Genomic DNA, 10916 nt, shown 5'->3' on the forward strand with positions numbered 1-10916 from the left:
GCAGCCACTCAGCCTAGCTTGGCCTGCAGCCCAAGGTCAATCCTCCAGAACCAGGTGGTAGGGCTGGGGGTTTAGTTCAGTGGCACAGCGCTTGCCTAGTGGGCTTGAGGCCCGGGGTTCATTTCTAGCACTGCAAAAAATGAGAAAGGAAGATGGGGGCAGGGAGTGGTGGCTGTACCCTCCTGGTCTGTCCTCTGTGTTGATCAGCATGAGTCCCTCCAGCTGCTGCTTCTCGAACCTGTGTGAGCCTCTGTGGATGGCTTTCTTCAGGCCTGCAGGCCACGGGGGCTCTGGGGATGGCTGGACCTACAGGTTTAGCCAGTGTCCTGTCCTGGCTTGGGCTAAGGCTGTCAGTTGGAAGCTGTGGCTGAAAATGCTCATGGGTCACGGTCAGCAGCCCAGAGGCTGTCACCTTCTCCCCACTGGGCCAGCCAGAGCCAGGAGAGGGAAGTCAGCCTCCTTCTTCCTCAGAGACTGAGGAAGCCCTGACCTGTTCCATCACCCCACCCGCCTTCCTCCCCAGGCTCATCACTCTCCAGCTCTTGCACACATTCCCTCTGGAACTACAGACCTTTCACACGACCAGACATTTGTACATGCTGGGCCCTGCTGGCAGGAAAGCCCTCCATTCCTTTCTTTGCCTGTCAGAATTTGCTTCAGCCTTCAAAGACCAGATCAAATGCCACCTCCTTGCTCAAAGCCCTCCAAGCCTCCCGCCTCAGTCCCAAGTAGGGGGCTGGCCTAACTCAGTGCTGTGCCCAGTGTGGCGAGTCGCAGTATAAACTGCACGTTCCTCCTTCCTGGGGAAAGTCTTGCTGTGAAAGTGAAACCTCAGCTGACCCCAGCGGAGCCCCTGGCCATAGTGGGTTTTCACTCTGGCAGGGTCACCCGGTCCCCATGTGGACTGGTAACAGTACAAGGCCTGGCATGGGTGGGCGGCCACAGGGTGAGTGGCACTAACTGGATCCCGCCACAGGGATGTGGGTGGTGCTGGGCCTTGGGATGAGGAACTGGGGGTGTGGCCCTGGGATTACACAGGTCCCTGTGACTCCTACGGGGCCTCCTCCCACAGGTACAGTGAGGAGCGGGGCTGGGAGCTGCTGTGGCTCTGCACCGGCCTCTTCCCACCTAGCAACATCCTCCTGCCCCACGTCCAGCGCTTCCTGCAGTCCCGCAAGCACTGCCCGCTCGCCATTGACTGCCTGCAGAGGCTCCAGAAAGCGCTGAGGTACAGGGGCTGCCAGGGACAGGGAGCAGCACTGGGTTGGTCCTCGGCCTCACTGGGCTCATGGGACCAGCCCTTGAGGATGAGGATGACCACACAGCTGTGGGGACCTGTTCCTGAGCTCCTCAGATGCCAGCCACAGTTGCACTCTGGACAGTTTGGGAGTCTGGTGGCTCAGAGGTGCTTGGTACATCCCTTTAAGTGCGCCCAGCAGGCGTGCACCCCTGGGCCACACTCAAGACCCTACAAAACCCTCTGGTACCCTGCACTTTGTTTGCCCTCTAAAGCCCTATGCCACCTGGGCACTGTTATCACATTTCCCAGATAAAGAACTCAAGAATGTAAGAAGTGGCTGGTCCTGCTGTAGGAAATGAGGAGGAGGGTCAGATCCCAGTTTGTCTCCAAAGTTTCCTCTGTTCCCTGGTCCCATTGGTCCCCCTTCTGATCCCACCCTTCCCTGCCCATTTTCAGAAATGGGTCCCGGAAGTACCCTCCGCACCTGGTGGAGGTGGAGGCCATCCAGCACAAAACCACCCAGATTTTCCACAAGGTCTACTTCCCTGATGACACTGATGAGGTGAGGGCCCCTGGCCTCTGGGTTCCATCCCCCAAGAGGGTGGGGTTCCCTCAGCTGACACAAGGTGGCCTGGACTGCTCACCTGCCACCCCAACATGGGCCACCTTATCCTCCTGCACCTTGGTGGAGTCAGGGCTCAGTTTCAATCTCACAGACTCCGTGGGTAAGAGCAGTTTCTTAGAGAAGGCTTCGCCCCAGTTCTCCGTCCCTCCTTCTGAGGAGAAGCTGCCTTGGAGAAAACTCTGTCCTGCTGAGCTGGACTCTAGCAGGCCACTTCCCTGGTCCCAGCTTTGTTCCTGGGCATGAGGCCAGGCTGGACTCCCCACTGCCCCAGGCCCACTTTCCTGTTGGCAGGACCCCAAAGCCCCTTCCTGCCCCTCACATGATGTGGTCGGGGTCCCTCCATCTTGGTTCTGTCTTCCAAGGGACCTGTTGTCTTTGTCACATTCATGGTCAGGCTGCCTCAAGACCCCCACTCCCTGCTCCGTCTCAGCAACGCGCATCATTCAGACGAACCTGAGTGCAACGTCTAAATATTTAAGTCTGAAGAGAAGTTTAAAAACTTGTCTGAGTTTAGAGACTAGAGACTCAGAAATGTCATAAGAGGGTCCCAGGGGCAAGGACAGAAGAAATTCCTAAATTCCTTTCCTGTCTGTCCCCTCTAGTGGAAGCCGTCCCCAAGTTCCTCTGCTCTCTTCATCTGAACTTTGCCAGACTCTCCGGTCCCCTCACCCATTTTGGAATTTGCTTTTCCCTTCCTCGGGTCTCTCTCTGTCCACTCCAACCTTGAAGCCTGGCTCTGTTGTCCCTCATGATCCTGCAGCCAGGCCTGGGGCTGGGAGGCCACGGAAAGTCCTTCCCAGAGAGCCAGGGACTGAAAAGGAGTTGCTTTTTCCTTTGTTGAAATGCCAAGTCCAGCTCTGGACCCCCGGGGAAGCCCTGTGGAGGGCAGGGCTTGGTCTAGAGGCGCAGCCAGAGGCCAGGCCCACTCTGCAGACGCTAAGTGAGCCCTCCCCTCTCAGGCCTTTGAGGTGGAGTCGAGCACCAAGGCCAAGGACTTCTGCCAGAACATCGCCGCTCGGCTGCTCCTCAAGTCCTCCGAGGGATTCAGCCTCTTTGTCAAAATTGCAGACAAGGTGGGTTGCCGACTCTCTTCCTGTCACCTGCCTGCCCAAATGCTGTGAGATTTTTCTGGGGCCATGGGAACCCGTGGGGAGGTGTCTTCTGCCCACTCCTTCCTACAGTCATCCCTGCAGGCTCTCAGTCTACAAAGACCTGCTGCCCCAAAGCCTCTCCCTTGGAGTCATCCACATGGCCTCAGACCCGTTGGGGGCCATCTGCCCAGGCAGTCTATGTTCTGGACACACCAACTGCCATGCTGAGGCCAATTAACCACTGAGATAACCCTTGAAGGGCAGCATGATTAGCCCCCTTGAACCCATGAAGTCTCAAGTTTTCCACTCTGCCAATATTTCAATGAAATTGACACAGGCTCATTAAAATCATAATCTAGAGCCTCTACATGACTATAATAATGCATATTAATCAACATTAAGTAGTATGATTTTATAATATAATTATATATTTAAAATTTTTATAGGTGTCCACATTTGGGTCGATAGGACAAAACAGACTAATAGATCCCAGAACTAGAGTTCAGAGAGGTTAAGTAACTTATCCAAGGTCACACATCAGGAACTCAGATCCAGGTGCACAGCCCACATCCCTCCAGCTCTGTCCTTGGAGGTCTTGCAGTTCCCCTTCCACGGGAAGGCTTTCTGACCGTCTCAGGCAGAGTTGGGGGCTCTCTCCTTTTGATCACTAATGGATCTAGGTACATCCCCATTTATCTTCTCACCTCACCACTGTCCCTGTGCCAGACACTGAGGACCCAGAGATGACCCTGATGAGGTTCTGCATCTAGAGAGCTCAGAGCCTGTGGGAGAAGCTGGAAGATTCAAGGCAGGGGGACTGGGCCTCATTTGTGGCCATGTTCCCCTGGGCCTAGGCAGTGGGTGGGGTGACTGTCCCTCGGCAGGAAGAGGGCTGTGTTCTTCAGACGCTGACCAGGCAGTTGGGGCAGGGCAGGGCTGATACAGGGAGTGGAGTTTTTCTGGATAAGAGGAGTTGGGTAGGAAAGTCGGAAAAGGCAGTATTGCTTTAACTAAAACGAATGGACTACGACGGCCACGTCCCTAGGTCATCAGCGTCCCAGAGAATGACTTCTTCTTTGACTTTGTGCGACACCTGACAGACTGGATAAAGAAAGCACGGCCCATCAAGGATGGTAATGAGGCTGGGTCCTGGGGTCACCTGAGGCCCGAAGAGGGCAGGTGCTGCTCAGGGCTGTGCTGTGAGGCCCGTTGGGTGGGGCCCAAGCAAGGGCCTCCTTGGGGGCTTGGTTGGGTGGGGGACGGACCCTTCAGTGCTGGGCCTCGGGGTGACGGGCTGCTCTGTGCTGCAGGGGTCGTGCCCTCGCTCACCTACCAGGTGTTCTTCATGAAGAAGCTGTGGACCACCACGGTGCCGGGCAAGGACCCCATGGCCGACTCCATCTTCCACTATTACCAGGTGAGCTGCCCAGGGCCTCTCTGCTCCTGGGGCTACCGTGCTGCAGTCTGGCTGAACTTGTGAAGCAGAGTCCTGCGGGCCTTGCCAGGTGAGGGGCCTGAAATAGCCGGCCTTACAGGGCTTCCTGGGACCCGGGGCCCAGGGAGTGGCCTGACTTCAGATCCCTCTCTCTCCTGGTCTTCCAGCCATCATGGCTTGATCACTCTTCCTCTGAGCTCCCTGCTTCTTCAGGCCCCTCCTTCGGTGCCTGGCTGTTCTCTGAATTCAAGATTCTGCTGCTACAACTGAGCATGTCCAGTGCTTCTAGACAAGTCTGCAAATGTTTTCTGGCACAGGCATGCAGGGAGTCAGGAGGGAAGCTTGCATGTTGACCTCTAATATTTACCTGGCACCTTTCACTCCTGTCCTTCCAGTTAACTCCAGAAGTAGGCATGTTGTTTCTATTTTATAGAGAAAGAAACAGACTCAGAGAAGCCAAGTGATGTAGTTTAGGTCACACAGCAGATAGAACTGGGGTTTGATTCCAGGGCTCCATGATTGCAGTTCAGTGCTCTTTCTGGGCTTCGGTCTGCTTACCATTCTGGTGGGAGAGACAGACCAGGTTGCTAGGAGGAGGAGGTGGGGGTTGCCATGGTGGAGACACACTGCCTGGGATGCAGGGTTGCCCCGTTTGCACCTGGTATCTGCCTCTCCCTGCCAGTTCCACCGATGCAATGTGTAAACCCGAGAGTCAGCCTTGACCTCTCCCACTGCCTGTCTCCCACATTCTGAATCACTTGCCTAATGATCTGACCTCCGGACTATCTCTGACACCGCTGGGTCTCCCCATCACCCCCTGCCCACCTGGCTCAGTCACCATCCTCCTTCCTTTGGCTGGTCGCAGCCTCTCCCTGGTCTCTCCCATTGGTTTTGTTTTCCCCCAGTTCACTGTGCGCAAGACAGCCCTCCTGCTTTCCAGGCCTCTTCAGGGCCTCCTGTTGCTCTTGAGGTACACCCCAAAGCCTGACTGGGCCCTGCATGGTGGTGCCTCTGCCTCCTCTTGGACTTGACACCCCTTGGCTCCATTCACTGCAGCTACAGTTTTTCAGAGTCTCAGGTCTGGCAGGGCCTTTGTCATGTCACCCCGTCTGGGATACTCTTCCCTCAATCCCTCCCCTTACCCACTGAGCTTCCAGATGTCTTATCTTGAAGAATTCCCTGTCCTCACGGTGGGATCACATCACTTTGTTATATGTTCTCCTAGCACCGTGAACAGTACCTTCACAGATTATAACCATACGTCAGTTTGTTGTGTATTATATCCTGCTCTTGTCTTGAGACTGCAAGTTCCATGAGAGTAGGGTGAGTGTTGTTGCTTAAAGGGCCTGACTCATAGCAGATGCTCAACAAGCGTTCTTTGGACTGATGGGTGGCTGAATGGGTGAATTGGTGACTCAGTGAATGGATGGGTGGAAGGGTGAGTGCTGAATGAATTTACGGGTGGATATTGGTGGGTGGATGCATGGACAGATGGGGAAGTGGATGGGATGGTGGCTGCCTGGGTAGGTAGACCCATAAATGGGTGAGTAGATGGTAGGTGTGTGGGTGGGCAGGGAAGTGGTCAGATGGTGGTTGACTCATCTCTGATCAGTGGGGCATCTCCCAGACATCCTTCATTCCCTGCCCTTCCCACAGTGGATAAGATAATCCTAAGGCTCCAGGTGTGGTGGACAGTCCTAAGGCTCCAGTGCTGGCCCTTCAGAGGCTGCATCTCAGCTTTTGGTCCATTCTCCCTCCTTAGATGCTCTGGTTCTGGGTCTGGAAGTTCAAGGGGTAGGGCTGGTACTGCTGCAGCAATCAGTCAGGACCAAAGGAACACAATGAGAGGAGGCCAAAATGACTGGCTCTTCCAAGAGAGGACAGGCCTAGAGAGGAGAGCTGGGGGGCAATCTCAGTTTCACCCTGAACTTCACTTTTGAAGCAGTTCTGTTCTCACTGGACTGTTAGAAGGGGAACTGGGACAGTGTTTTGGTATGGCTGTGCTTCCGAACTGCACAGTACCGAACCTGGAGGCATACTCGCTGTCTCCCTGTCCTATGACATCTCCCCTAGGGAAGCAGGATCAGTGGAGGCTGAAGAAATGGTGGGTCCTAATATGGGGGTAAGGCAGGAGTCCCCCCTTCTTAGGGTGGTGGGGAAGGAGTCCACTTCCTCCAGCTCCCTCCACGCCTGCGACCGGCTCTGTCTCTGGCAGGAGCTACCCAAGTATCTCAGAGGCTACCACAAGTGCACACGGGAGGAGGTGCTGCAGTTGGGGGCACTGATCTACAGGGTCAAGTTTGAGGAGGACAAGTCCTACTTCCCTAGTATCCCCAAGCTGCTGAGAGAGCTGGTGCCCCAGGACCTCATCCGGCAGATCTCGCCTGATGACTGGAAGCGGGTGAGCGTGGGGCTGGCGGTGGGAATGGGAGACCCCTGAAGTGGACTCCAGGAACCCCAGGGGGCAGGTTGGCAGGTGCTGGCCAGCACCCTAGGGAGTGCCTCTTGTGGCTCCTGATGTAATCAGGCCACCCTCCAGTCTGCCTCTTCTCATCTTCCATGGGAAGAATTCAGAGGCCCCATGGTGGTGATTTGTCCTGTCCTGGTTACCAGGGTGACCTGATTTTATTGGATCCTCTCTGGCCTGCCTGCCTTGGGGAGAGGAGGGAGATCAAAAGTCCATGAGCTGGGATAATGGGGGGACCCCAGTGGCTCCCGGGTCTGCCTGTCCTACTTCTGGTCCTGACAGTGCTCACGGCAGGAGGCAGGGAGCTGTGAGCTGTCTGTCCTGACCCCCCTCTCCCTGCAGTCCATCGTCGCCTACTTCAACAAACACGCAGGGAAATCCAAGGAGGAGGCCAAGCTGGCCTTCCTGAGGCTCATCTTCAAGTGGCCCACCTTTGGCTCCGCCTTCTTTGAGGTGAAGGTATGCCACAGGGGGTTCCTTGGAGAGGAAGAGGTGAAGAAGGGGACAAGAATCCTCCCCAGGACTGAGGGAAGCAGTGATGGTCTTGGACGCTGCCCTGGCAGGGAAAGGAGGGATGCACCTTTAGCCTCGAGCCAGCGGGGTGTCTTGGCTAGTGTTCCAACCCTGAGGACAGAGGAACCAGATGCTCAGCCTGGAAGGGAAGGCAAGGCCAGAGTAATGGAGGGTGGACTGTGCTGTGACCCTGTGGAGTACTCGCCTGGGTGGCAGAGCTGGGGAAGCCCTACCCAGACTGGAGAAGCCTCCTGACATTTTAGGGAGACCTGAGAAGTGTACTTTTAGCAAGCAGCCCACATGGGCAAAGGCCTAGAAGTGTGAGAGCTCAGGTCTGGGCAGGAAATGCCAGGGGCTGCGTGCGGCTGGGTATAGGCAAGCAGGCTGCAGTGAGAGGCAAGCTGGCAAGCAGGATGGGGGGCTGGGTTTCCTCTTGCAGGGGGAGTGAGTTTGGAGGGTTTTGAACAGGGATGACAGTGCCAGGTGGCCCCTCTGGTCACAGGGTGGAGGATGGAGCAGAGGGTCATCACCAGAGGCAGGAGAATGGTGGAAAGGCTGGGATGAGGAGATTCAGGGATGATCCCGCCGCACATCTAGGATGCAGGCTCTTGAGAAGCTTGGCTGTGCAAGGAGCAGAGTGGGAGAGCTGGGGGCAGCAGAAGGTTCAAGGAGGGCTTTTTAAAGATGGAAGACCTTGCTGGGTACAGTGGCACATGCCTGTAATCCTAGTGACTGGGGAGGCTGAGATAGGAGGATTACAAGTTTGAAAACAGCATGGGCAATTTAGCAAGATCCTGTCTCAAAATAAGAGGGGCTGGGGCTGGGGCTCAGTGGTAGAGCGCTCGCCTTGCCCGTGTGAGACCCTGGGTCTGATCCTCAGCACCACATAAAAATACATAAGTGAAATAAAGGTATTAAAAAAATAAGAGGGGCTGGGAATGTAGCTCAGTAGTAAAGTGCCCATGGGTTCAATCCCAGCATTAAAAAAAAAAAAAAAAAGATCCTTTTGGGCTGAGAGAAGGATATAACAAAGACTCCTAGAGAGGTAAGGGAGAGGGATGAAATCACTGCTGGGGACCCAGGGAGGGATGTGGGGACAGCACTGGGAGCATGGCGCAGCAGAAATCACAAGGTCATGGCAGGGCCACCAGCACCTCTTCACCCCTGGCACAGACCAGGTTGGTTTTATTCCAGCTGAGGGCACTTCTTTCCTATCTCCAAGTGCTTTTCCTGTTCTGGATCCCCGTATGATGGTTCTCTATCTTTCTTTTCTAGCAAACTACAGAGCCAAACTTCCCTGAGATCCTCTTAATTGCTATCAACAAGTATGGGGTCAGCCTCATTGATCCCAGAACCAAGGTGAGCAGGGACAAGAGCGAGCAAGCAGGTGGGGTGGGGGGCAGGGAGCTGCTTTGCCTACACTTTAACCAAAGTCCCAGACACAAGCCTCTGCCGGCCCAACTCACTGGCACCACTCACCATGCATCTTGAAAGGTTGGTTGCCTTGTCTACACCCTTACCCCTCATTTGCTCCACCAAAATTGCTCTCCTGGAGTTTCTAACGGTTTTTGGTGGTTTTTTTTGGGGGGGATGGGGTGGGGGCGGAAGGATGGTGGTATTGGGGATTGAACTCAGGGCCTTGCACGAGCTAGGGCAAGCACTCTACCACCAAGCTACATCCTCAGCTCTTTTAATTTTGAGACAGGGTCTTCCCAAGTTGCCCAGGCTGGCCTTGAACTTGCAATCCTCCTTTCTCAGCCTTGCAAGTCACTGGTATTATAAAATTCTTGCCACCAAGTCCCAGTAACTCCTTTTAGTCTACCTTGCCTCTCAGCATCATTGGGTGCTATAAAATGCTTCCTACTTCCAAAATGTTCTGTCCCCATACTGGCCAGGAGGCTAGTCTGTGCTGGGGTAAATGCATGTATATGGGTCAGAGTGGCCCTGCCCCAGGGCCAGGAAGCATAGTCCTACCATTTCCCCAGAAGGGGTACACCTAGATAGTTGGTGAAGAGCACTAATGACCATTATGTTCCCTGGCATCATGTGCCACACATTCCCAGTTCTCCTTTCTCTCTTGGTCATTTTTTCTCAGATACTTTTGTGGGTTTCTTCTCTACTTGGCCCATGGATATGGTATTTCCCAAGATTCCACCCTGTTTTCTTCTTGGTTCCTTCCTTACACCCTCCCTGGTCATCTCAGCCAGGCCCACAGTGTCAGTTCAGTCAAGTTGCCCAAGTTTCTAATTTTGGCTCCAAGTGCCCAACAACTTCCCAGATTTCCCTGGGTGTCTAGCCGGTTGGTCCAAACCAAGGCGAGGAGGCAAAGGCACCTGCTTCTCACAGCAGCTTCATGCAAATCTGGCCCTCTTTGAGGACCTGAGACCTTCTGTGAAAGGTGTCTCTGGGCTGGACCCAGGGAGAGTGAAGCCATGCTATGCAGCTTTATGCCCATCCTGCTCCCCAGGACATCTTGACTACTCACCCTTTCACCAAGATCTCTAACTGGAGCAGCGGCAACACCTACTTCCACATCACCATTGGGAACCTGGTGCGCGGAAGCAAACTGCTCTGTGAGACGTCACTGGTGAGAACTCTTCCTCGAGAGCCTGGCGGGGTCCCAGTCTCTCTTGCAGCTTCGGCCATCCTCTCCTCCCAACCCCTACAACAGGAATGTAGGGGGTGGCCTGGGGTCAGGGTCAAGGGTCAGGTTGGTAATCAGTTCAGTTTGAGGCTAGCTTAAGCCTGGGGTCTTAATCTGGGGCTGAGGACTAGATCCCTCATTCAACTTCTTTTTCATTATCTGGGGATTGAGCCTGTAGTTGTAGCCTGTTCGCCCTGAGTTTGACAGTAGAACCATTAGCACTGAGGCCTCTTGGACCAAACTCAAACTTTCAAGGTATCCAGGATGTGAAGGACCACAGGCTACGTGCTTATTGTGGGATCATACAGCTTAGAACCTGAGTCATCTGGCTGGATAACTCCAAACCCTCAATTGTGTCGACGGAAAGACTGAATGCTGAGTGGTACAGGATTTGCCTTGGTCCTGGTTCTGGTTCTGTTCACTGCACAGTGTCCCAGGAGCTGTCTGGGTCTAAATGGCTGGGCTTGGTTTCACTTTGTGCTCTGCTTATTTTCCCACCCCTGCTCCCAGGGCTACAAGATGGATGACCTCCTTACTTCCTACATCAGCCAGATGCTCACAGCCATGAGCAAGCAGCGGGGCTCCAGGAGTGGCAAGTAAACAGTGGAAGGAGGTGCTGGCTCTGTGCCTGCTCTCCAAGGAGCATCTGGCTCAGGCCCATCCATTACTCCTGAAGCTGGGAGGACCTTTGCCATCCAGGCATGGAGGCTGGGCTGGCCATCTACTGCAGACCACACCAAATGGGGCTCTGAACTATCTCCCACGAGGTCAACTTCCCTCCACCTGTGCATGGCGCCTGTGTTAGCTCTCATCCTAGCTTGCTGTGGTCTTCCCAGTGCAAGAAACTGTGCTCCTTCAGTGCTTCTCCTGTCTCAGACTGGATCTATCATGTGACCCCCTT

At 54.7% G+C, this 10916-nt stretch overlaps 1 protein-coding gene across 4 annotated transcripts in view; it reads left to right on the forward strand.

Annotated features, from left to right (window-relative positions):
• The window catches only part of Myo7a (myosin VIIA), a 61043-nt gene extending 50428 nt beyond the window's left edge, over positions 1 to 10615 (forward strand). For 3 of the 4 annotated variants that reach the window (XM_026387272.2, XM_077797631.1, XM_026387271.2), the window contains 10 exons: positions 1073 to 1228; positions 1697 to 1802; positions 2825 to 2938; positions 4002 to 4089; positions 4267 to 4373; positions 6607 to 6792; positions 7201 to 7317; positions 8647 to 8730; positions 9839 to 9958; positions 10526 to 10615. In XM_026387272.2, the coding sequence (XP_026243057.2) occupies positions 1073 to 1228; positions 1697 to 1802; positions 2825 to 2938; positions 4002 to 4089; positions 4267 to 4373; positions 6607 to 6792; positions 7201 to 7317; positions 8647 to 8730; positions 9839 to 9958; positions 10526 to 10615 (1168 nt within the window). The remainder of the gene's footprint in view (positions 1 to 1072; positions 1229 to 1696; positions 1803 to 2824; positions 2939 to 4001; positions 4090 to 4266; positions 4374 to 6606; positions 6793 to 7200; positions 7318 to 8646; positions 8731 to 9838; positions 9959 to 10525) is intronic. The other variant, XM_026387273.2, reaches the window with a different exon arrangement.
• Positions 10616 to 10916: the final 301 nt, after the last annotated feature.

This window comes from Urocitellus parryii, chromosome 4 (assembly GCF_045843805.1).
Source record: "Urocitellus parryii isolate mUroPar1 chromosome 4, mUroPar1.hap1, whole genome shotgun sequence".
Classification (NCBI taxonomy): Eukaryota; Metazoa; Chordata; class Mammalia; order Rodentia; family Sciuridae; genus Urocitellus; species Urocitellus parryii.